This window comes from Trichosporon asahii, assembly GCF_000293215.1.
Source record: "Trichosporon asahii var. asahii CBS 2479 unplaced genomic scaffold scaffold00048, whole genome shotgun sequence".
NCBI classification, from domain to species: domain Eukaryota; kingdom Fungi; phylum Basidiomycota; class Tremellomycetes; order Trichosporonales; family Trichosporonaceae; genus Trichosporon; species Trichosporon asahii.
This window is the reverse complement of record NW_014040876.1, coordinates 151,721-176,516: the sequence shown is the minus strand read 5'-3', so window position 1 is coordinate 176,516 and position 24,796 is coordinate 151,721. Positions and strand designations below refer to the sequence as shown.

Sequence of the window (24,796 nt, the reverse complement as noted above, 5' to 3'; positions counted from 1 at the left end):
CGCTGGTGCGGGGATCGGTGCTGCGGCCGCTGCCGCCGCCGGCGGACACGAGACTGAGCCCGAGGACGAGCCCGAGCCCGAGTCCAAGCCCGCTCCTTCCGGCGGTGCTGCGGACGGCACGACCGCGCGCGCGCTGTACGACTACGAGGCAGCGGAGGAGGGCGAGATCGGCTTCGCCGAGGACGAGATCCTCACGAACATCGACCAGATCGACGAGGGCTGGTGGCAGGGCACGAACGCGAAGGGCGAGTCGGGCCTCTTCCCATCGAACTACTGCGAGCTGATCGAGTCCTCGTCCGAGGCTCCCGCCGCCCCTCCTCCCCCTCCTGCGCCGCCTGCTCCCGCTGCTGGGGACGACGACGGCGAGGTCATGGTCGCGGCGTACGACTACGATGCCGCCGAGGACAACGAGCTCTCGTTCCGCGAGGGCGACAAGATCACCAACATCGACAAGGTTGACGAGGACTGGTGGCAGGGCGTGTGTAATGGCGCCGAGGGCCTCTTCCCGGCCGCGTACGTCATGACGCCGGAGGAGTACGCTGCCCAGGGCTAGTAGGCATGGGGCGAGCTGTCCATGAAAACTGTAGGACGACCAGCACCACAATGTAGAAAAGCAAAAGCAGTACCATGTCTCGATGTCTCAAAAAACGGGAACTGGAATTTAGAAGAACGAAACGGAATGAAATGCGAATCACGAAAAGTTGTTACATGCAGCTGGAGGGATGGAGGGGGTAGTTGACGTCTTAGTCGTTGGGTGGCAAATGTGGGGCAGATGAAGTGGAGGTGGTCGAGATTCGGCTAGCGTGGACTAGCGCCAGGCGGTCCAAAGTCTGGATCTGATGCCGCCGCCTTTTGCTGTGCTGACAACTTGAGAGGTTGCATGCATGCATCTCTGTTTCCGAGCTTCCGAGAGCGTGTCAGACTTGATCTTCGCAGGACGAAAGATAAGAGAGTGATTGTGGCACTTCAGGGCGGATGCGTGGCGGCGTGAGTGCCAGAATCTTGACCATGACTGTGTATGTTGCCTAAGTTCAAAGCAGTCTCCAGATGCATGCAATCCCTGCTACCTATTCGACATCAGTTCTTCTTCTGCTCTGTTGCGTCTGCGTCTGAGGTCGTCGTTGATTGGAGTGATGCGGGGGGATGTTACGTGCTAGAGACTGGCACTTGCAGAGGACGAAGAGTTGCCACCTCTAGTATAACGATGGTCACCAAGTCAATGCACTCCCCGTAGAGCTGCAACTCCCCTCCCACTCTCGCAAACGGCAGACCTGTCTACGACTGACGTACAAGAGACGTCAGAAAGTGATCTCTCGCTATCACGCACGAGCGATGCCCGTTCCACTCTCGGTGAACGGCATTTACACAGTAGTAGTTGTCGCATCCCACTCCCCATTGGCCATGCACACTCCTTACACCTCACCAAAGCATACCGTTGGGAAGCTCATGTATGGAAGTACCGGACTCTCTCAAGTGAGTTGGCAATTGGATGCATAGTGATGGCGGGTGACTTGCGCAACTTTTATGAGTTGATGGTTGCCACGGAGGTGATGTCCCCACCCGCTTCAGAGCACGCGATGGCCCCTCACGGCCCCGGCGTACGTGCGAACCACTCCAAATCTGAGATTCCGATGCAGCTCTTCCGTCTATATTAGAGAGCACATTTGACAAGTTGTGGAGGGTACATGCACGCTCCGAGTCAGCCTTGCGGCAATCACACCAGCTCGCATAGAGTTTTCCACTTTTACACCGCCGTCGCACACCTAACTGCAACGACCTTGAGATGAAACGTTTTGACGGGCTTCCCAAGGAGCCAAGACATGCGTCCAGAGAAGTGAATGCAAGATATGCATCACCCACACGTATAGCAAAAGAGAACCCCTCGGACCAGCCGAGGGGGGTATATTATTAATTACATATCAACTATTATTACTAATTAGATTTGCGTAATCATATTTTTTTTGGTGTTTTTGGTTTTAGACGAGGACCCAGGAGTCGCGGAGACCTCGGGACGGAAGCTGCTTAGACTTCCTCCGAGGCCACCACGTGGGGCGGCGGCGGAACCAGAGACGGTCAAGGGACATGGCTTAAACTTGGAAGGTTGGTTGTGGTTTGGTGATTATTGCTTGGATACGAGCGTAAATCGAACTGAGGTCCGGTCAGTCGCAAACAAGCGAAAATCATCAAACGGCCAACTTACAAGTTAAACTAGCCCCTTGGGGTGGCTAACCTTCTTGGCCAGTGCCCCCCACCCTGTCTCGGAGGCAAAAAGCGCCCTCGTATTACGTGTCAGGCGCTGATACCCAACCGCGCTAGTGCGAGTTCGAACAGCGCACTCGAAACTACCAAAGCTGCAAGACTTGGACAAGCCTTGCGGACTCGGGCAAAAACGCCCTTCAGTGCCTGTCGGGGATGACGGGGTCCTTATAGCCAGATTCACCAGAATTCTCCGGTTCGTGCACTCTGGGTTTCGTTCGTCACGGTGCCGTATCCAGCAAGATCCAAGGCCGTATCACCTCGTAGCAGGGAGGTCTGACATTGCCAGTACCGTCAGCGCATTTCTGTAGAGTTATACTCGACGAGGTTTCATGATTTGAGGAGGCGAAAGTGAAGCGCCCTGGGTGTCAATGTTCCTTGGTGAGGCGCAGATCGTGCGCCAGCGGCTGCTGCCTGCAGTCAGGCGCTCAAAGGTGTGGGTGGTGTGCCCTCAGGACGCCAGTTACTGTAGACTGCTACACAGGACCTTGGCAAGTCGGCAGCACACAAGGCAGGCGAACGAAAGGTGTAGGATATGCAATACATCTAAAGCTTATGATATAGTATGACAACACGATACTTCGACTAATCCTTCTCGTCCACGCCTCTATCGACATCTGGCTTCGTCTCCTATGCGGACGACCTCACCGAACTGTGAGCGGTCGACGCTGCTCGTGCGACTAGATGTACTCGACGTCGTCGTTAGCGTAGCCGCCCGCACCCAGTTGCGCGCCGCCGAGCTCGTCGTCCTCGTCCTCCTCAAACTCCTCCTCGAACTCGTCCTCGCCGTCTTCCTCCATCGCCTTGCCGAGCATGTCTTCGAACTCGTCCATGTCGTCCATGCCGCCGTCGTCCTGCATCTCGCTCGTGGGTTCCGGCTCCGGGCTCGAGTCCTCGATGTACTCGGCGCTCTTGACCTTGCTTGGCGTCGCCTGCTTGCCCTTCGTGGCAGCTTTCTTAGCGGGGGCCTTCTTGGGCGCAGCAGCCTTTTTGGTCGTCGGAAGCTTCGGCGCTGTAGCGGGCTTGGAAGCGGGAGCCGCTTTCGGAGCAGCGGCCTTCTTCGGCTTAGCAGCCTTCTTCGCACGCTTGGGCACGTCGACGGTCGCGGCTGACGGGAGTGCTCCGGTCTGAGCAGGCTTGCGCTTCGAAGGGACTGCTGGCGGCGGACTCGGGGCACGGGCGGCGAAGGGTCCTTCGGCGCGCTGCGCAGAAAGCGTGCGGTTTTGGGTCAGGTGCCAGGTGGTCGGAAGCGCGTGCAGCACGTAGCACTGACGGTCAGCTGCGAGATCATGAGGAGTAAGAGCTCGAAGAACTCCTGGCAAAGTCCAAGGCGAGGTAACAATGGACTCACTTCTCGCTCGCCATCCCAAACGAGTACGCACTCGCGGCTCTTGGCCGTTTCCTCTCTGATGTCGAACACCTGGTAGCCGTTCTGCAGTTAGTTCTGCAAGTAGTGTTGAACTCACGCTGGTGTCGAAGGACACAACACGCCCATTGGGACCCTGTTCGACGGCGCCTGTTGTTCGCTGCGTCACGGAGGCGGGCTTGAACGAGTCTGGTGTCAGCTCACATCGAAGAGCTTAACCTTACATCTCATGCTGACGATGTCGCCGCCCTCGCCGCCGGCGAGCGCATGCTTGGCCGTCGCGCCAAAGGTGAGCGGGTACGTCCCCGTAGGCAATGATGAGAGAGCGTCGGTCATGGCATGCGTGTGAAGTGTGAGAGAAGGCGAGAAGTCGAGTGGCCAGCAACAATAGTCTAGGTTGCGATGAACCTAGCCAGCCCACTAGCCCGCTCGCGGCCGGGAACCATGCCGTATCCAGTTCTGAGAGGTGTCACGTGACTGACCGTGCGCGGCTTCAGCACTATCTCCGTCATGCAAGGACCACTCGTCCGAGCAGTGAGCAGCACAAAGGGCAGAATTCATAGAGGCAAAACAATACATTGATGCGCATACAAGACTACAGAAGGAATCAGTGGCGGCGTCAGTATAAGCAGGTCAGTAGTCGGAGATTGGTTGAGTGTGAGAGCCCGGCACGACTGCGCCGCTGGGGGAGGTCCCACAACGGACACAGCTAGCTACGGACCCTCTATTGTTGCTCTATGCGAATCCTAAGACGGTCGTACCACACATGACGGCACAACCCACCAAGCGGATCACATTAAGAAGAGATAGATGTGGGTGGAAAAGGAAGGTGAGAGGAGACGAGGATATTGCAGGTGAGCACAACTTACACGACGAGAAGAACCAACAGAGCCAACACAAGAGAACTGACGAGCAGTTACCTGTCGCCTCGAGGGCATGACAGGATTTTCGGCAGGGTCCCCGAGGCACAAGGCCATCGGTCCAGCTAGCCTGATAAGAAGCATCCATCCTAAGCTACAATCCACATCCCAAAAGTGCTGGCAGCATTTACTGCTTGCCGGCACCGGGGACGTAGCGGCCCTTGCGCTCGCGGGGCTGGTAGGCCGAGACGTTGACGACGTTGACGGGGAGGGAGTCGAGGCCGAGGGAGCGGAGGAGGTCCTTGGTCTCGGGGTCGACGTCGAGGGGAGTCTCGGGGGAGACGGCCAGGGCAGAGACGTCGGGAACGTACTGGTTCTTGCGCTCACGCTCCTCCTCCTGGAGACGGAAGGAGATACCACGGACGGGGCCCTTCTGGATACGCTTCATCAGGTGGGTGGTGAAGCCAGCGATCTTGTTGCGGAGACGCTTGGAGGGGACCTGAGCGACCTCATCGAGGAGACGCTTGTTGGTGCTGCCTGTTAGCTGATGCTCCCAGCAGAGCGAAGCGCGACAGTGGTACACCGAGGCCGCCGACGAGTTCGCCCGCAAATTCCTGTGGCACGCGAGAAATCTTCAAAAGGCCACCGATTCCCTTCCTATCGCGTTTCCGTGCGCTACTCACTGGAAGTCGAGGGTAAGACGAGGGTAGTACTTCTCGATGAGAACGCGAGAAGCGCGCTTGACGGTCTTAGTCCTGACACGGCCCTGTAGTCGAAACGCGCAAAATCATCCAAGCCCAGCAAATTTCCAGCAAAGAACAGGTCGGAGAGAGCGGCCAGCGAGGCGGAACAAAGCGGAAAGCATCGAGATCGAGACAAGAGCGCACAGCGTCAGCAGCGGTCCTCGTAGCAGCGCACGTCGCGCATGCACTCACCATTTTTGGATGTTCTTGAAGAGTGAGGAAGGTGCTTTCGCTATGCTGAGCATGAACATTGATACTTTGGCCATCCACCGAGCAGGGTCAAATCGCCGAAACGCCGCATCCTGATTTTCGCCTGGATGGATGTGGCACAGACCTCCACCTGGATGGGAGACGGGTGAACCCGAAACCACGTGGGTGCTATCTCAGGCACAGTGAAAGCGGCGACCTAGGCGCGTTCTCCGTACGGTGCTCGCTGCGTCACGGCGACCACGGCACACGCGCATCACACCACCCCCACTATCGGCTCGGTTGGTGCCTACTTATAAAGCTACCAAGCTGTCCCCGCTGGCTCCTCGTCATCATGAAGCTCCCCATGTCCGCTCCCAAAGACGCCGTCAAGTACGTCCTCGCATCCACTTTCATGCTGACACCAGGTTCTGTGACTTTGTCACTGCGTCCCCGACGCCCTTCCACGCCGTGGCTAACCTGGTCCAGCGCCTGTCCAAGGCTGGCTTCCAGCAGATCTCGGAGCGTAACCCCAAGCCCTCGTCACTCGCCGCCGGTGGCAAGTACTACTACACCCGCAACCAGTCTTCCCTCGTCGCCTTCACCCTCCCTCCCAAGGGCACCGCCCCTACCGCCGTCAGCTTCGCCGTTGGTCACGTTGACTCGCCGTGCCTCAAGGTGCGCCCGATCAGCAAGCGCCAAAAGGCCGGCTACCTCCAGGTCGGATGCGAGCTCTACGGCGGTGGTCTCTGGCACACTTGGTTCGACCGTGACCTCTCGCTTGCCGGCCGTGTGATCGTCAACACTCCGGGTGCCAAGAACGGCTTCACATCCAAGCTCGTCAAGATCGACCGCCCCATTCTCCGTATCCCGACGCTCGCTATCCACCTCGACCGTGGTGTCAACGACAAGCTCACCTTCAACAAGGAGACTGAGTTCCTCCCCGTCCTCGGCCTTGTCAACGAGCAGCTGAACAAGCCTGCAAGCAACAACCCGTCGCGCGCTGGCACTCCCAAGCCCGACACGAAGAAGGACGACGGAAACGGCCGTGCGGACGCCACGTCTAATGAGGAACGCCACCACCCCCTGCTACTTGCCGTCCTGGCTGACGAGCTGGGTTGCAGCATCGACGACATTCACGACTTTGAGCTTTGCCTGTACGACACGCAGCCTTCTGCTGTCGGTGGTCTGAACAACGAGTTCATTTTCTCTCCTCGTCTCGACAACCTTGGTACCTCGTGGTCGTCGATTGAGGGTCTCTGTGAGGCCGTCGAGGCCGAGGGCAAGTCGGACAGCAAGGAGCCCAACGTCCGCTGTGTCATCCTCTTCGACAACGAGGAGGTTGGCAGTGTCAGCAACCACGGCGCCGAGTCCAACCTCCTCCCCTCGTTCGTTGAGATGCTCTCCCGCCTCCCCTCGTCCGACAAGGGCGAGTACCAGATCCTCGCCAACTCATACCTTATCAGTGCCGACATGGCTCACGCCGTGCACCCCAACTACGAGTCGCGCTACGAGACCAACCACAGCCCGAAGCTGAACGCTGGTGTCGTCATCAAGACGAACGCGAACCAGCGCTACACCTCGAACGCCCAGACCACCTTCCTGCTGCGCCAGATCGCGAAGCGTGCTGGCGTCCCCATCCAGGACTTTGAGATTCGCAACGACTCCTCTTGCGGCAGCACAGTTGGCCCTGCCCTCTCGACCCACGTCCGCACTGTTGACATTGGTATCCCCCAGCTCTCCATGCACTCGATTCGCGAGACTTGCGGTTCGGGTGACATCCGCTACTACATTGACCTCTTCAAGGTCTTCTTCGAGGAGTTCTCGCAGATCGACGCCGAGCTCAAGGTCGACGACCAGTACGAGTAGATTTTAGACGACACCGGTGTAGAAGTAAGCTATCAGCAGTTGTGATCATGCAAATGGATAAGGGCCACAGTCGTCTATGGCCGCAGTTCCCCGAAGACTGACAGCAACGACCAGCTTCTGATATTCTTACGATACAACTGGCGATCGCCAGAGCAGCGTCCTGGGCGCTGTTTGAACCCGTGACCATACCTCGCAACCACACCACCCACCTTACCACGTCTCACTTCACTTCTCACTCTACCTGACCCAGCCGCAATGGTGACCACGATTGACCACCTCGCCTTCCCTCACATCATCGACAGCATCTGGAGCTACATGACCCCGCCTAGCGCGGCAGCGGCTCGCGGGACCTCGTCCGAATGGAGGCGCAAGGCGGACAAGATCCTCCAGCGACACATGGTGCTAGACAATCCCGATGGGAAGGAGGAACTTCGAGTGAAGGGTTTCGAAGACACCTCCTGCAAGTATCCCAGATACCAAGATCCATCACAACGTATTCCGAACCGTTTTCGACCCCTGTATCCATGGCCGCGCGGCCTGCTCGACCTTAGCCAGAACATCCAGATTCTCGACATTCCCCGGCCATGGGGGGTCGACAACGTGTCCAAGCGCCAGCTCATGGAGTTTCTTGTCCGCAGCGGGGCTCACCCGAGCATCGGCCAACTCATCCTCGACGAGCCGTATTACACTGACATGTACCTCAGGCTCCCCCTGTTTGACCTTCATCCGCCCGTCTTCTTCGTTACATTCGGGGTGAGTTATCCACTTTTGGACGAACTCGAACTCAACGGCGTGCCTCGGCAGATCGTCATCAACATCGACTGTCCCACTCTTGATATGTCGCCCTTCACTGGCACTTACCGAGGGCTCACGCTCCGGTTTGTGCTGCATCTCGAGCCACCAAGCACTCCCAACGAGAGCTTGGTACCAGAGCTCATCGTCATCTTTCGCCGCGGAGAGCGCATTCAGGCACCAATCGATCTCCCCCCCGACTTTGCTGCAGCCCGGCTCGCCAGATACCTCAACCACATCTGGAAGTTTAGCCCCGTCACCGTCGTGGGCATTGACGACTTCTTCCCCGACCAGGCGAAGTACGACGAGGTCAAGACCGATCTGATGCAGCGCACTGCGTTAACCGAGGACTTCCCGTTCAAGTTTGAGCTGCTGTCCAGCGCCGAGTACAAACAGCGCGTGGACGAGGAGCTATTCATCATGCAGACCGTCATGTAGCTGCTCCAGTGATACATGCATTACATAGCTTCTAACACCGCTTGAACCACACCTCGGACTTCCTCTCCACGTCCTGTACCGTCGGCTCGGCCATGTCGACGTCGGCCGTGGCAAAGTAGCCAAACATTCCGATACCCTTGTCGGTGACGACGGCGGTTCCGGTGGTCGACCGCGGTCCAACAAGAGGGGGCTGGTAGCGGCTAAGGGCGAGGGTCCAGTTGTAGTACGGCGGGTCGACAGCGGTGAGGATGACGGAGTGGGACATGATCGACTTGGGCAACTGGGCCTGGGACGCGCTGACGTTGGAGACGAAGGTGGGCAGGCTCTCGACGATGCCGGCGTCCGGCGTCTTAAACTCAAGCACGGGGTAGCCCTTGTTGCAGAACTTGCCCATGACGGCGGGTCCGTGGCCGTTCACACGGGGCGGGAGCTGGGTCTGCGCCGTGCGGTCAAACACCATCCGGCCCCAGTCCGCCTTGTCGAGGCCAAGCACCTGCTCAAACACCGAGTACATGATGGCGAGGAGCTGGGAGGACCACTCCGAGTCGTTCACCATGACAGCGACACTGACCTGGCGCTCGGGGGAGTGGTAGATCTGCGCCGCGTGGCCGGGCATCGCGCCGCTGTGGCCGAGGATACGAACACCCTTGTACAGGTAGCTCTGGAGACCGAGGCCGTAGATCGTCTCGCTCGAGAAGGGGTCGCGGCCGCCTGTCGGGATGAGGGGGCGGTCGAGGGGCTGCTGGAGCACGTGGCGCTGGAAGTGCTGGACCTGGTTCAGAGGCATGACGGCGCCGCCCTCGGCGGCGTTGCCGAAGCCGTCCGTGGTGATCCACTGGCGGAGCTCGTTCACCTGGCCCACACAGGACGGGTTCACGTTCGGCCAGGTGGAGTCGGTGCACTTGTTCGCGTCCCGCGTGTGGTAGTGGCCCGTGACGACGCCCTGCTCCAGGGCCTGGGTAAAGTTGAACGTGGCCCCGGACAGGCCCCAGTCGTTGAACATGTCGGCCATGTAGTCCTGGAACGGCTTGCCGGAGAGCGTCTCGATGACGTCTTGGAGAACGATGTATCCGAGGTTGGCGTACTGGTATCCGGCGCGGAACGTCTTCATCTTGAAGTTGCGCATGTTGCGCACAGTCTCGCGGGCGGGAACGTCCTCGATGGCAGCGTCATTCGAGACCAAACCGGACTTCATCGCGGACAGGTCGAGGAGCTGGATGTTCTGCTCGGCGTACTTGTCCTGAAGCTTCCAGTCCTGCTTCGGGAGAATGTCGGCGATGCGCGTGTTCCAAGTGAGGGGGGCGCCGTTGCAGTCCTTGGCGCCGTTAGCTATGAGGCGCGCCACGGCATAGTTGGTCATGGCCTTGGTGCAGCTTCCCAAGACGAAGAGGCTGTTCTCCGTCACGGGCTCGGTCGCCGTCGCGTTGCCGAGAGCGATCAGCTGCGTCTCGTTGCCCGAGACGACACTGACGCCGACGCCGGGGATGCCCCATGTCTTGCGGATGTCGTCAATCTTGTTGACGAGCTCGTCGGGGACGAGTTGGCCCGCGGCCAGCAGTGGGAGGAGGGTGACGAGGCTGAGCAGGCGCATGTTTGTCGACGGTCCGACATAACGGTGCGCTCCTCGTGGTGTTACTTTATGTACTTTTGGGCAAAACTCGCTAGCGCGGAACAGTCCCCAGGTTGTAGGCCAGGAACGTGCAGGTTATGACCGGCATTCATCAAGGTACGAGCGTGTGTCGTACATCAGTGCTCAGGGCACGGGACGGCGCCACATGATAATTCATTGTGTGATCCGGGACGCGGCCTGTCGTTATCTCTGGCGCGTCCTGCGGGGCGGATTACGAGAGTCCTGAGCTTGCTGGTCGGTTTTGGGTACGTTTTGCAACTCGGTGGCCCAAGACACTTTTGACCGCACTAAACCTCCCCTGCTCCAAGGTACAATGGAGTTCTTGAACTCATCTAGCGCGGTCTGGCGCTCGATGATGGCGCAGAGCTCAATCGTGCCTTTGATATGTCTAATCTTCATGTCTAAGTTTGCGTTAATACGGTGGCTTCTGCGGTCGCTTGCGGGGAAGCTTCAGCCCTATTCTCCACATGCAGGCCCACGCACGCTTGCACACGACCGGTGAGTGGGCAGCGCGCGCAGCCCACTATTGCCCGAGTCACCCGCTGCGCCGAGGGCGACATTCCTCAGGAGTCACCGCGACGTCAGCAACGCGGTGATTTCGTTAGTGTGGTAGTCGAAGTGGTCTGTGGAAGGCTTCACCAGATGAACCGTGGTGTTCCAGGACTGTGGTCCAGCGTGACATAGGTGATCGGCGCACCGCCGCACGGCGCACTCGGCGCACCGACGAGGTACCCCGGCGATGACGCCCCTCGTCCCACTCCGCGGCCCACCCCGCAACACTCCGCAGCCCACGACTACAAGCTTTCTCGAGCTAACTCTGAGGGCAATGCACGAGCCGCGCACCCCACAGCCGCACCGGGACGCCAGGTCCAGCGCCCCCCGGTGCCATGGTCCCCGGTTCCGCTCAGGCACGGAGGGGACGGAGGGCAGTGCAGCGCCACCCGGCTTGCTCGGCGCAAGCAGCTCGGTCAGCGCCGTACGCATGTGCGCGTCGTCGCCCCCTTGGGGACTCGGCGGCATGTGAGGTGCGTAATGCCGCGCGGATGTCTGCGAGTAGCGTTCAAGGATCATGTCGATTGCAGGCGTGCCTGGGTCCGTCCCTGGTTCAGTTGGTTGGTTAGTGGGCGGTGACATATGGTTTTCCGTGGTTTTCCCGGCCGATGAGGCGCACCCGTGTAGGACGTCCATCGCAAGTCGGGTTCGGAGGTCCTTGAGAACGAGTTGCTTGTCCGCAAGGCACAGATATCGGGCGGGTAGTGAGCAATGGGCTACTCATAGCGTTTCCGGCCGCAGCGAGCCTTGCTGCGGCCGGCCGAAGTATGCCGCACGGCCGGCCTTCGCTTCGGGGCGCACATTGGATCTTCGGCTGGCTCGTTGTAGCGGGCTCGTAGACCATAGCGCAGATGGAGTGTTCAGAGTCGCAGGGAGGCAGCTGTCGAAGCCGCTGAGTAGAATGCGGAATGTCACTGCGGCGACCACGGCCCCAGTCCACACGGTAGGAGGGCGAGTTTGGTGTTGACCGTGTCCCTTGTTGTGGAATTGTAAAGTGAAACGGACGGATGGCAATCCTCGAGTGTTGACGATCTGGCACCAAGTTGCGCCCTGCACGTGTGGTTTCGAGATGCTTCCCATGGTTGCTGACGAGTTGCCCGACCTCACTGTCACAACGTTCTTCAATTCGACGACCCAGTTTCCTCAAGAGTTCACACCACAAACGCTGTGGCCCCAGCTAGGTGAGTCTCAGAGAGCTGCACAAAGGTTGCTTCGCTCGATGGGCAGGGGCTTGCGCTTCCTTGGCGTAAGAGTCTCTCCGCCTCTTGACCAGGTGCTGCTCATCATCTCTGATACCTTTCAACAATGTCGTCACAGCCTACACAGCTTTCCACGACTCTTCACCATTGACCATACATTCGACAAATGAAATCCATTCGGCCCCCTCCCCGCCAAGTACGCTACCTTCATCTCCACTGTCTCGCCTGACGGCATTGGCAAGGTTGCACCGAAACAAGGGAAGGCGTTCGAGCTGTGCGAACGCCAGATCGCGTTCAAGGACTTCGCAATCCTCGAAGCACGTCTCCTCGAAGCGATCAAGAAGTCCCAGCCCTGGCACCGCGCCTCGCCCCGACTCTGGACGCTGTCAAGTCGCGCGTGGGCCAGCCTGGACCAGCATTCCTGCACTACACAGGATGCTGTGTCAGTGGTTCGCCAGGCTCACGCGCGACGGACGACTTAAGGCCACCGGCACCATGTTTACCAAACTCGCCGACTTCTGGAAAATAAGGCTGTCAAGGTCTTCCGTGTCAACTTGCCCCCGGTGCCCATCGACCCGTACGAGTATAGAAACGCTCGCCACCGGTGCCCATCGACCCGTACGAGTACAGAAACGCTTGCCACCTCCAACTGGAAGAGCATTCGATCATCTCGCTCAGATATCCCCTCTGCTTGAACTCGGCGCCAGGCGGCTTCCTGCACGATTACCGCCTGGACATTCTCGCTCCCCAGCCTCGCACTGTTCTTCCTCGTGATCCTGTTCCGGACTCCCTCGTTGACGCTGTCCGCCGCCATGTCACGGGCTTGTGTCAACTCCTCGCCAGGCAGCCTAAATCCCCCGGCAACATGAACGCTGAGGCACTTGCTCAATACATCCGCGCCGCCACCCCGCAGTACTGTTTCGAGGGACGCATTCCAATGGCGTGCATATCCAAGGACATGACGCACGAGGAGTACGAGGGCAGACACGCTGAGCTCGGGTACCGAGAGCGTCTCGCTGGGCCGGGACCTCAGGCCACAAATGCTGGCCTCTTGTACCAGCTCGGTGAGGACCCCTGGACCGTCTCAACAGAGCGCCGCCTCTACCTCCTGCCGCCCATGATCGACCGGTTCGTCGTAGTCACCCTCCACTAGTGGTGGTGGTGCGTGACTTTCGTGCGTCGGTATCTTTGGATACTCGGTTGGCCTGTGGTCGTGTGGGTGGAGAGTGCCGAGGTCGTCGCGATGTTCCTCGAAGACGCGCTGGAGACGGTCAGCAACCACGACAACGGTCCCGACTTTTATTCCGCGCATGAGCATCAGCCTGCGGCCGCCCCCGGCAAGGACGAGAAGAAGCACACCGTCGCCATGTCCGAGCATGCTGGTACGGCATTCATCGCGAAGCTCGGCGAGGACAAGTTCACGATCGTGCTCGCCAACTACGACCGCGGCAACATCAAGTACGAGCCAGCTTTTGCTCAAGACCGGTGGAGACTCCAAGTCGCTGCTGACGCTGCCCACCAGGCGCGCGTCGCAGCCTACTTTGCCTACATCATCGAGTTTGGCTACCCGGACGACGAGGTGACATTCAAGAAAGTCCTAGCTTGTGGTGAGGCTATAGTGCTCAGTCCGTCCGCAACGAGCTGAATTCCTCAAGGTGAATCCTGCAATAGCGACAGCGCGTCATTCTTTCCCTCTGCAAGACCAGCGCAGAGGAAGAGACGGGCCAACACCGACCGGTATGTTGTCGGCGCAGGGTGAACTAATCCCCACCGCAGCTTCCGCCACTGATTACGGCGTCAAGATCATCAGTGCTCTGCAAGTGCTACAGGCCTGTCTGCTACCACATCCGGCCAACCCTCTACACCAACCATGGGTGCATCAGTATCGTTGGCAACCCGAAGTCGACGGGTACAAGCTCAAAGAGATCGTGCAGAAGATTCGATCGATTGATGTATAATCTGGCATGATCGTTGTCCACTGTTTGGCCATGCAGCTCCACGAGCACACAAGGGCGGAGCATGAACGATGGTGCGATGCAGTGCGACGGCTCCGAGCTGACAGACCGTGAAGGTGGAGGGCAACGGTCGTTTTCAGTAGTGGTCAGGGTGTTTTCGATAGCGGCGCGGCCAGAAGTGTGCAATCACGTAAACTGCGTAAGCGGGCGTCAGCTTCGACCGACAGCGTCGTTGGGAGGGGACCCTGTTGCCGCCATTGGACTCTGGTCTGCATGTCCACTTTACTCCACTGTTCCACTATTCCACTGTCCCACCTATACCCTCCCCCACTTATCTCTATTTAAACTAGGGGCAACGGTTAAGTCGAACGGAAGCCAACATGCGAATTTCGTACATTTTCTGTACTGAGTTGCTCCGCTTCTGCATCAGCTGAGCTGCTGAGACTTGACACCCATGCCAAGTTGTGTATGAGCTGTCTACCAGCACAGTATCAAGGCTGTCACATGCTTATTGATCATGGAAGGGGGGTGTCACAGAAGACTGCATTCGTTCGACTCCCCATGTGAGGGCCCTGTTTGGTGAGGCAGCGTCAGGCACCATACAAAATGTGGACAGTCGAATGATTTCAAGCTTGTCCAGCTCCCTTGCTATCGATGCATGCAGTCTCATACTTTGGAACGGAGCATATACACGACATCAGTCCTTTCAGCTCAAACCTCGGTTTAGTCAAGACTGACTATAGCGTAGTAGAGCGATTCGAGACCTCAGGTGTCCATGAGTGCAAGGGGCCGAATATGCTTTACCACGAAACGTCCTGGTTCGACGGCGTTCGACTTGACCGTTGCCCCTAGTTCAATACTTTATGACAGATGTGACCAAGCACGGTTTCGGGTTCCCGAGGATGTTCCTTATCTGTGACTTCTCACAGGATGGTCAAGAGATCAACGCGGAGTATCACCCTTTTATCGAAAGCAGTGCGATTGTAACGTTCACGAGTGGGCGATTAGGATCTAATGGCACGACAGTCACTTATGTGACAGTGGTCCAGGGAGCGTTCTTCGTCCGGCATTGCTGAAGTCGAGCTCTGCTATAAGCAGCTGCGCGTGGCGGACGTGTGCGGCATGCCAGGTATGGACATTTTTGGTCGTGGGCGTGTGTGGAACATCACGCATGATCTACTTCGGCCGTACGACGAAGACCGTGATGTTCGACCGACGCCGACGGTGGCACTTCTCGTTTTTATTATTCGTGTATTTACTAGTGAACCCCTCCTTGTAGCCTGCCTGGACGCTTTGGAGCGACTCAGCAAGCTTTGTGCAGACGATCGAGGTGATCACTTGTCATGCCGTCCTGCTTTTCGTGGCAGAATTGCGTTTCCAACCTTCTCAGGATATAATTGACCACTTACCCTCTGGAGAACCTTGCACGCTTCGGTTATGGTGTCCAACGGAACAGGGCTTCCAAAGAACGTGCAGAGCTTTGATGGAGCTAAGGTGATGCGGTAAATTGACAGGGAGAGGGTTGTCGGTCAAACTGGCCCTTGAGGCGGCAACAAAACAGTGTGGCGTGCAAAGCGAATGGTCCCCACATCTTGGACTGGGCCGCAACAGCAAGGTGTGACAATGTGCAAGCCAACAGCCAGTAGGGAAGCGGCGGGCACTCCGAATGGCTTAGTTAGATGCGCGACAGCAGGCACAAGATCGTAACAGAGCATGCCGGGCTCGTAGTAAGGGTCATGCGCAGGCACTCCGTGCAGTATCACAAGTTCTGTCCGCCTGAGGTGGGCTTGTGACCCTCCGGCTGTTCTCAGCCTCGCACGCATGAGCGGTTGATGGCGGATGCATGACGAATGGAAGGAGCATGCATGAATGCGTGCACCGTGGGAATGACGAGATGTGATGGATGACAGTAGTGATCGGCGCTGCGTCGATCGTTGCTGACGTCGGACGCCATGGGAGGGCAGGACCCGAGGTCGAGGGTGGAGGCAGCAGGGAGGGGTGACTAGACCCGGAACACCACTGTACAGTGGTGTTGTGCCTCCGGCTCGAAATGCCCAGCCTGATCAGCGCTGCGGATCGTCGTCTGGCCCGCGAGAAAAAAAAAACTGGACGCGAGGAACGTCTTCCCCCATCACACAATCCCCAGCATCTGGTCGAGAACGTCATCTACATCATCCTGCTACCCCTGCCTCCGTGAGTCTGGTCCTGTCAACGCCACTAACTGGTAGCCCAGGTAGCCCCCCGTGCCGCTTGCCTCCATCTTTGTCGTCACCGCAACACCAATCGTCTTCCTCGTCTTCATTCCGCAAGTTCACGTCTTTACCCGTGAGTCCTTCCCTGTTAGCACCACTGACCGACAGGTCTGATCCTCCGCGAGCTCTCCCCCGACATCTTCTTCTCCCTCCATCACCACCTTGTACCACCACCTCTCTCGCCTGCCTCGCCCACCCCTGTACAGCCGCCTTCCCCCTTCATCCCGGCATCCATTCATCCACGACCTCCTGAGCGTGTAGCTTGAGCGTGCATCATGAAGCTTTCTGTCACTGTCCAAGCTAGGGTTCTCAAGGAGCTGAGCGACCGCTACCGCGCCATCGACATCGCCCGTCAGTCGGCAATCTCTTCGAACGACGTCGTGCGGGTCGTAAACGCTGTTCGACAGCAGCGCGAGGAGCGAATCATCGAAGCCGACGACGTTCCCCGCCTCTTGAAGCTCGAGAACTTCCTGTACGAGATCGCCAAAGACCCTTTCGGCCCCCTCCCCCCCGAGTACGCCACCTATGTCTGCTCCGTTGCCCCCGACGAGCTAGACAAGGTTGCTCCCAAGACTGCGAAAACATTCGAGCTGTACGAGCGGCAGATCTTTTTCGAGGACTTCAAGAACCTCGCGGGATGTCTTCGCCGAGCTGTGAAGGCCTACCCGGCCCTTGAACCACGTCTTGCGCCGCTCGTCGACACGGTTCAGTCGCGCGTGAGCCATCCTGGACCAGCATACCTGTATTACACAGGGTGCTGCGTCAGTGGCTCGCCAGGCTCACGCGCGACCGATGACTTCAAGATCACAGGTTCGCTTTTTACAAACCTCGTGAAGCTCTGGCAAGTCAAGCAGGTCAAGGTCTACAAGGTGAACGTTCCGCCAGTCGATATCGATGTCTACGAGTACCGAGCCGCCCGTTGCCTCCAACTGGAAGAGCATTCGTTGATCACGCTGAGATACCCGCTCTGCTTCAACTCGACGGCGGGTGGCTTCTGGCATGAGTACCGCCTCGACATCTTTGATGTGCAGGAACGCACCCTTCTCCCCCATGATCCTGTTCCTTCCTCTCTGGCTGATGCCGTTCGCCGTCACATTGTGGGTATGTACAACTCGTATGCCAGTCGGCCAGAGTCATCATCCCGACGCATCAACCCTGCCACGCTCGAGAGCCAAGTCCTTGCCGCCACGCCGCGCTTCACTTTTGAGCGCCGCGTCCCTATGGTGGCCATCTCCAAGGACATCACGGAAGAGGCCTTTTATGGAAGGCACGCAGAACTCGGGTATCGAGAACGACTCGCTGGACCAGGGCCCCAGGCCACCAACTCCGCGTTGTTGTACCAGAGCGGCAGCGATCCTTACGCCGCGACCACGGAGGACCGCCTCCATCTGCTGCCGCCGTTTACCGACCTCTTCGCCTTCATCACCCTCCACTAGTGGTGGTGGGGTGTCTGGTTTCTTCGTAGATTCCTTTCGATTCTGGGCTGGCCTGTCGTTGTATGGGCAGAATCATCTGAAGTTGTGGCCGCCTTCAAGGAGGACGCTTTCGCAGTGATCAGTCTCCAGGATGGCGCCTTCAACTTCTACGCCACCATCTCCCAACAACCTCCTGCGGAGCCCGGATTCGACAAGAAGCACACCGTTCAGATGTCCAAGTGCGCCGGAGATGCGTTCATTGCGAAGCTCGGGGAGGGCAAGTATACCATCGTCCTCATCAACTATCACCGCGGGTTGATCAAATACGACCCCGAGTTTGCGCAGGATCGCTGGCGACTCCAGCTCGCGGCGGACGCTTCGCACCAGGCGCGGGTTGCAGCGTACTACAAGTTCATCCTTGAGTTCGGCTTTCCAGAAAGCCTCGAGTCATTCCAGCTCATGCGTAATCTTTGGCGAGAAGGCTGTGCCCCAGCACATCCGCTCCGAGCTCATCAACCTACGACAAATTGTGCAGGAGCGAGAGCACGTAATTCTATCTCTGCGCAAGAGGAGTGCAGGAGCGCGCGGAGCGAACATTGGGATGACATCGGAGCAGGCCAAGGCCGTCGCCGCCAAGACCAACGCCGCACGCGAGAAAGCGCTCGGACGCAAGACGACCAAGGGCATCGACGATCCTCGCCGCGTCGCTCAGTTCGAGCGACTTCTCGCCGAGCAGAACGACTTGCTGGCTCGCCACGACCCCGATCCTCACCACCCTTGTCGGCCTGACAACTTTTCGCTTGATGAATGGCGGTCATGGCTTATGGGCCTTGACGAGGGACAGCAGCTCTTGTCCGCTAGGCGTGTGGGCAAAGGGTGTGAGGAGGATGGCAAGGCGCTATCTGAGTGGCGCGCGGCCAACCCCGGGAAGGGGTGGCAGAATGCCATCTCACCCGAGGATGCTGTGATCGCCCTCGCAGTCGAGACGGAGTATATCCCTCACGACATCAGCATTGTCACCTGCCCCGACTGTGGACAGAGCGTTCCTGGTTCGCGACGTCACGGATCGACAAGAGTGCTGCACAAGTGCTCAGCCCGCGGCACTGGCTCGGCTGCTGGCGGCGAACATGTTTCCGCGAGCGATGTTCAAACGGGCGACGAGCACGACGCGGCGAGCGACAGCGAGCGCGACGGCGACCTTGGCGGCAACGATCGGGGCGACGACACGTTCGCGGCTGGGAAACGACCAGCGGAGTACGTCGCAGACCGTCTCGACGAGATCATGATCAACTGGGTCGGCGACGATGTGGGCCTTGCAGCACTGGCAGGCTCCCGTGAAGATCTGGAACTAATCAGCATCGACACTCACGAGTGCCTCAGTCGCGCCTCCACCGACATCGCTGCTCTGGGCTGGGCTGAGGTTCTACCCCCCGGGTGGCAGCGTCTCGACCTTCCGCCCGTCATAGTGCACAAGAGCTCCACGAAGGAGTGGATTATGGCGAATGCGATTGGCATGGCGCTGTCGCGCTCTCCCGGCCTTCCCGCCCTGGAGCGCCTGGAACCGTTCAGCAAGCAGGGTGCATTGAAGAAGTACCTCACGAAGACCATCGATCTCACGGGCGTGTACGAGTGCAGTAAAATCGACTGCTCCTTTATCCGACCTTACCGCGTCGCTCTGCACGACTGTATCAATCAGTCGGGTCAAGGCATTCCGAGCGTCACGAGTGCCAGGGCGAATCGACAGAGCAGAACGATGAGGAGGATTAGCAATGTCAGCTTTCACGACCTGCCGTCCAAGATCAAGACCTGGTCATGGGCGTCCTTCGTATCGGCCAGCAATCCCCTCAAGATCGAGGCCAAGCTCTTCTCCTCATCATCGTCAGGTTCAACCGCAGCTGCCAGCCTGCCCTCCTCTCCTGCCTTTGGGCCCAGCAAGATCGCAAAGATCTCGAACAAGGCCGCGCCAGGGACGCGGACGCAGCAGCGAGCGAAGCGCGTGGCGGATCCCAGCAAGGAAGCGGTGGCCGCGGAACCCAGTGCTGGTGCTGGGCGGTCAGACAGCATAAACGCGCCCGTCGGAACAGCGTCTAGTTCGATTCGGCCGACGAACAGTCCGGACAAGAGCGTTGACGAAGTTGACGGTCAGGGCGGAGCGGTTGCGGAGAGGCCGAAGAAGAGGCTGCGTAGGAGGAGCGTAGCTGGACACTAAGCGCGAGCATCAGAAGGCGAGCAAATTGAGCACGTGGGTGAGTTTAAGCGCGAAATTGTATCAGCGATGCATAGTAGTTTGGGAGCTACAGCACACGATGCCTGAGCAACGCAAGATGTAGCGGCCGAGAGTAAGGGCGAGGGAGGGCCTGTTCAGTCAGAATGGATGGGTCTCGGTGACGACAAGTGAAGAGGGCCGTGGGAACCATGTTGGTGGGTAGCCTACCCGACTCGACTAAGAGTTGTTTTAGCATAGACCGTCTACGTGGTCAACGATGAGCAGGAGTGCGGCTTCGAGAGCCACAGCATGTATGTGTGGGGACGAATACAGCCGAAGGCTTGACCACGATTGTAGGCGGAGCAGGCGCGTAGACGGGATCGGTGTGGCTGAAGAAGCAGCGCATCAGCAGTTGACAGAGTCCTGGGGGTGAGTGAGGGAGTAGATGGTCGGGTGAGTCTTTCGGAGGGTGCGGTTCCATAAAGAGGCGATTGTCGATCGCAATGCATGAGCGATGGGGCTGCGGCGCTTCGAGCATACGAGGGGCGCCCGACAACGGCAAGGAGCGAGCAGGCATGGCGAAGAATGAGTTGAGATATGACTGATGGTGGATTGGTCGGTGACGAGACGGATACTCAACGCTACAGTCACTCCCAGGGCACCCAGAGCACCGCTGTTGACCGCCAGTTCTCTCTCTGTGCGGTTGCAGGTCTCATGCGCATACTTTTGGCGCCGACGTGATCATTCTGTTACTCCTCTCTGGGGCTCCGCGTACCAGACGGGGGATGCTCCGCGCGGAAGCCAGCTTGAGCCAGTGGGATTCCAGCTGGTTGGCTTCCAGGCGTGGCCGTGGGAAGGTGGAGGGTCACTGTCAATCTGCCCGCCCTGGCAACAAGCGTTGCACACCGAGCTTGGTTGAATCACGTGATCATGTGGTTGTAGAGACGGCTCTGTCCGACAGGCTGCTTTGCTACCCTCAGGGTCAGTTGAATTTTCCACCCTTGCTCCGTCTGTCTTTTCCCCAACCAAACGATACCATAAAACCCGGATTTCCAGCGGAACTGTGTCCCTTATATGGAGATTCGACACAGGACTTTCAAGCACAACCAAAAAGGCATCAATGGTGTAGTCGCTATCATACTTCCTTCGGGTTCTTTTCGATCCGGATGAAACATCCAGTGGAAGTGGTCCTGGGTTCAAATCCCAGTTGGTGCCGATTTTTGTAGGTGGCCGAATTGGACGTTTGCTGATGTGCTTTTTGGCTTCGAGGGCGGTTCATTTGGCTTCTGAGGGGGCTACAGGTGCATGCAATGAGGGAAGGGGAGAGGCAGCCGCGAAATGGTGCCTGGGGAGGCCTAGCTGGTCTTTGTTTCCGTGCAGGCGGCAGAGTCAGCGTTGTCACGGGATGGGGCAAGGCCAACATCCTGCCACACACAACATACAAAGCCCTCCGCCCCGATATGAACAGGTTGCACACGATAACGCCTGTCGGTCATCACGCAACCGTCGGAAAGGGTGTCAAAGGGACATGTCCGTTCCCAGCTTTCTCACTTCCCCTCGAACACCACCTCCCACCACTCAGCACCGCTCAGCATCCACGACGATGGTCATCGGTGACGAACCCCACGACGAGGCTGCTCCTACCTCGGCAGCTGGGGTCAGCAACAATGCTACCATCGACCATCAATACTACCCCCACATTATCGACGGCATTTGGCAAAGCATCGACTGCTTCGGTGCTCTCACTACTCGCATGGTCTCCAGGGATTGGAATCTTCGGGCTCACCGAGTTCTTTTGCGCCGTGTAGCCGCTACGCAGATAGCCGATGGCGTTAAGATGACGCCTGTGGACCGCACACAACCTCAACAACCGGTCCCCCACTCATATGGCGTCTTCTTCGTTCCAGCACGGACTGGCGAATCCGGGCCTGCGGAAGCTCCCCCGACCATACCACTTCTTGACGCTATCCGGGTTATCGACATCGCAACGCCCGTGTCAGAGGAGCATGCCTTCCTATGCTATTCCCTTCTTCAGCAGCTCCATCAAAGGGGCAAACTTGAAACGGTCAGATTATGGCTGCAGGAGGGATGCGATCTCGTCACCTATGGCAAAACACAGGTTCTCCACGCGAGATGGGACGACTATCCTAGCGTTGAGATGCACGGAGCTGAACATGTCGTCTTAAACCTTGTCTCTGCGTCATCTGAGTACAGCCCAGTCTTCACCGTCATGGGGCCCGACCTCGATCTGTGGCATGACATCAAGCTGCTGCCGAGCATCCATACGTTGAAGTCTGTCACCATCATTCTCAAGCATGAGTTCCAGGAAGACATCGGCAATAGACCTTACTTCGACGCTGACGAAGACTTGCCATGGTATGCGAACTATCTCTGCGACAGTCTTCAAACTGTCTGGCTCCAGTTTCCCACCCGGCTTGTTGGTTTAGAAGACGTCTTCAAACACGAACCACATCGTATCGCCTTAAGGGAACATATGATTCGTTACTTGGAAGAGACCGAAACTTGTGAAATTGTCCGACACAACCTTCACATCATCACCCGACAGGAGTACGAGGCCGTGGTAGGGAGCGAAGCCTACAGGCTGCACACCCAAATACCTTGAATATCCACCCTGTTGTAAATCGTGTTCGTTAGCCTGTTTGTTGACCCGCAACAAGGCCCTGTTTGTATCTTCAGACTGTGCGGTGGCAATTCGATATTGTTAGTAATCCCGAAAATGCACAACACGTCTTCGACGCTTGTGGCTGTCGTCATTCTCACGTTGCACAGTCGGTAACCACGCCGCCTGCCGAGCGCTTAGCTAGACGCTCAGTTCGAATTGGACACTTAGACAGCTCTTGCAAGAGCAATTCAGCTGGCACGATATAACACGTTCGATGGCCATAATCGGCTAGAGGCAACGCTAGGTCACCGTTGGTGGGGTTTGAGTGGTACAGCCTTTGAACATATGCGTATGTGCGAATGCGCAGTCCACTCGACCATCAATAGTTGAGCAGCAAAGAAGCCATCATCGACATTCATAAAACAATGGAAGGGTGATCTTCACTGGACCTCGCCCACCAACTTGCGACTCTTCGTTTGTCCCCCCAAACGCTGACCCAACCATGAAGGCCAGCATCACACTCCTTTTCGCGTGGTTTCTTGGGGCCACCCTTGCTAGCCCGGCTCCGTTCGCCAGCTCCAATCTGAAGGAGCGCGCCCTCACTGTCACCGTCGATGCTCCGGCGGGTACCATCATTGGCAAGCAGGAGCTCTTCACCGAGAACTTCAACGGCATCCCCTACGCCGAGCCGCCAGTCGGCGAGCGCCGCCTGACGCAAGCAGTTCGTCTCGAAAAGAAGCTTGAAAACTTCGATGCTACAGGGAATGCTCCTGCCTGCCCTCAATTCATTACAGACGTGTCGAGCTCGGGCCTCCTCGACCAAGTTATCACGACTGTAACCGAATCGCCTTTCTTCACGAAAGCTCTCAAGGTCTCTGAAGATTGTCTCAACGTCAACATTGTCCGGCCCAAGGGGACCAAGGCGGGTGATGACCTTCCTGTCCTCTTCTGGATTTACGGCGGAGGTTACGAGCTCGGCTTCAATGCCATGTACGATGGCACCGGTCTGGTCACCGAGGCGGCTGCGGCCGGCAAACCGTACATCTTTGTTGCTGTGTAAGTGGAAGAGGTGATGGTCGACTGACTTCAGAAACTATCGTGTCGGAGCCTGGGGCTTCCTGGGCGGCAAGGAGATTGCAGCCGCTGGCTCGGCCAACATGGGTTCGTTGGACCAGCGCATGGGCCTCCAGTTTGTCGCGGACAACATCCGCGCTTTCGGAGGAAACCCTGACAAGGTTACCATCTGGGGTGAAAGCGCTGGCTCGTGGTCGGTCTGGAACCAGATGGCCGCCTTTGATGGCGATAACAGGTACAAGGGTCGCAAGCTGTTCCGTGGTGCCATCATGCACTCAGGGTCCCTCCTCCCTGCTGAGGCCATCGACAGCGAGAAGCCACAGAGAATCTACGACGAGCTGGTTAGCAAGGCGGGATGCAGTGGTGCGCAAGACACCTTGGACTGTCTCCGCAAGCTCCCCTTCGAACAGTTCAGCAATGCTGCCAAGTCGTTTAGCGGCATGTTCTCCTACACCTCTCTTTCGTTGGCGTTCATGCCCCGCCCCGACGGCAAGTTCATGACGAAGAGCCCCCAATCGCTCCTGAAGGAGAAGAAGTACGCCCAGGTGCCGTTCATCATTGGTCACCAGGAGGACGAGGGCACTCTCTTCTCCTTGTTCAACGCAAACATCTCTGGCTCGACCGATTCTATGACCTCCTACTACAACGATGTCTTCTTCCCCAAGGCCCCTCGTGACAAGGTCGCCGAGCTCGTGCAGTCCTACCCCGAGAGCATCACCGCCGGCTCGCCATTCCGCACCAGCATCTTTAATGAGCTCTACCCCGGTTTCAAACGCTTCGCGGCTCTCCTCGGAGACTTCCTCTTCACCATGACCCGCCGCGTTGTCCTGGAAACTCATGCCATGAACTTTCCCGAGGTCCCGGCATGGTCGTACACCGCAAGCTACGGATATGGTCTCCCCTTCTTTGGCACGACGCACGGCACGGACCTGGTACAGGTCTTCTTTGGCCTGCTGCCCGACTACGCCCAATCCAACATTCGCAAGTACTACGCCAACTTTGTCTACAACCTCGACCCAAACGACGCCAGCGGTGGAGACGGCAGCGGCAGCTCTGACGTGCCTGACAACTGGCCGAAGTGGGAGAGCGGCAGCCGCATCAACAACAACTTCTACAAGCTGTTCTTCAAGCAGGTCAAGGATGACTTCCGTCAGGAGTCGTATGAGGTCATCAAGAAGAACATTGACTACCTGCTTCAGTAGTCAGGAATGCATCTATGGATAATGGTACCAACACGGAGATGGCCGTTGGTGAGACACTAGTGTGCACGGCCGGTAAAAGATGTAACCGCAAAGTTAGTCTCGTCAGCGCTTGCATGCACTTAAGCATACTCGATCTGCATGCACATTCTCGACTCCATCTCTTCTACACTGTGCAGGA

General features: G+C 58.0%; 9 protein-coding genes and 1 non-coding gene across 10 annotated transcripts; 7 read left to right on the top strand and 3 right to left on the bottom strand.

Annotated features, from left to right (window-relative positions):
• Nucleotides 1-2,936: 2,936 nt before the first annotated feature.
• On the bottom strand, nt 2,937-3,958 carry A1Q1_01152 (uncharacterized protein; the record flags this gene model as incomplete). The annotated part of the gene is made up of 3 exons (XM_014325427.1): nt 2,937-3,662; nt 3,723-3,800; nt 3,860-3,958. 3 exons carry the CDS (start codon nt 3,956-3,958, stop codon nt 2,937-2,939), a joined length of 903 nt encoding a protein of 300 aa, XP_014180902.1.
• Nucleotides 3,959-4,669: 711 nt separating this feature from the next.
• A1Q1_01151 (uncharacterized protein) lies at nt 4,670-5,420 on the bottom strand (the record flags this gene model as incomplete). The annotated part of the gene is made up of 3 exons (XM_014325426.1): nt 4,670-5,015; nt 5,166-5,248; nt 5,418-5,420. 3 exons carry the CDS (start codon nt 5,418-5,420, stop codon nt 4,670-4,672), a joined length of 432 nt encoding a protein of 143 aa, XP_014180901.1.
• A 346-nt stretch (nt 5,421-5,766) lies between these two features.
• Nucleotides 5,767-7,280, top strand: A1Q1_01150 (aspartyl aminopeptidase; the record flags this gene model as incomplete). The annotated part of the gene is made up of 2 exons (XM_014325425.1): nt 5,767-5,844; nt 5,901-7,280. The coding sequence occupies 2 exons, from the start codon at nt 5,767-5,769 to the stop codon at nt 7,278-7,280; spliced, it is 1,458 nt and encodes a 485-aa protein (XP_014180900.1).
• Nucleotides 7,281-7,535: 255 nt separating this feature from the next.
• Nucleotides 7,536-8,510, top strand: A1Q1_01149 (uncharacterized protein; the record flags this gene model as incomplete). Its single annotated transcript, XM_014325424.1, has 1 exon — nt 7,536-8,510. One exon carries the CDS (start codon nt 7,536-7,538, stop codon nt 8,508-8,510), a length of 975 nt encoding a protein of 324 aa, XP_014180899.1.
• Nucleotides 8,511-8,541: 31 nt separating this feature from the next.
• On the bottom strand, nt 8,542-10,101 carry A1Q1_01148 (penicillin-binding protein, putative; the record flags this gene model as incomplete). Its single annotated transcript, XM_014325423.1, has 1 exon — nt 8,542-10,101. The coding sequence occupies one exon, from the start codon at nt 10,099-10,101 to the stop codon at nt 8,542-8,544; it is 1,560 nt and encodes a 519-aa protein (XP_014180898.1).
• Nucleotides 10,102-11,761: 1,660 nt separating this feature from the next.
• A1Q1_01147 (uncharacterized protein) lies at nt 11,762-13,849 on the top strand (the record flags this gene model as incomplete). The annotated part of the gene is made up of 6 exons (XM_014325422.1): nt 11,762-11,873; nt 12,010-12,087; nt 12,134-12,333; nt 12,481-13,019; nt 13,167-13,516; nt 13,563-13,849. 6 exons carry the CDS (start codon nt 11,762-11,764, stop codon nt 13,847-13,849), a joined length of 1,566 nt encoding a protein of 521 aa, XP_014180897.1.
• A 2,524-nt stretch (nt 13,850-16,373) lies between these two features.
• A1Q1_01146 (uncharacterized protein) lies at nt 16,374-19,722 on the top strand (the record flags this gene model as incomplete). The annotated part of the gene is made up of 3 exons (XM_014325421.1): nt 16,374-17,497; nt 17,564-17,923; nt 17,970-19,722. 3 exons carry the CDS (start codon nt 16,374-16,376, stop codon nt 19,720-19,722), a joined length of 3,237 nt encoding a protein of 1,078 aa, XP_014180896.1.
• A 1,111-nt stretch (nt 19,723-20,833) lies between these two features.
• Nucleotides 20,834-20,934, top strand: A1Q1_t179. Its single transcript has one exon. It is a non-coding gene; the product is annotated as a tRNA-Pro (tRNA).
• Nucleotides 20,935-21,322: 388 nt separating this feature from the next.
• A1Q1_01145 (uncharacterized protein) lies at nt 21,323-22,342 on the top strand (the record flags this gene model as incomplete). Its single annotated transcript, XM_014325420.1, has 1 exon — nt 21,323-22,342. The coding sequence occupies one exon, from the start codon at nt 21,323-21,325 to the stop codon at nt 22,340-22,342; it is 1,020 nt and encodes a 339-aa protein (XP_014180895.1).
• A 502-nt stretch (nt 22,343-22,844) lies between these two features.
• Nucleotides 22,845-24,618, top strand: A1Q1_01144 (sterol esterase precursor; the record flags this gene model as incomplete). The annotated part of the gene is made up of 2 exons (XM_014325419.1): nt 22,845-23,380; nt 23,433-24,618. The coding sequence occupies 2 exons, from the start codon at nt 22,845-22,847 to the stop codon at nt 24,616-24,618; spliced, it is 1,722 nt and encodes a 573-aa protein (XP_014180894.1).
• Between the last annotated feature and the right edge of the window lie 178 nt (nt 24,619-24,796).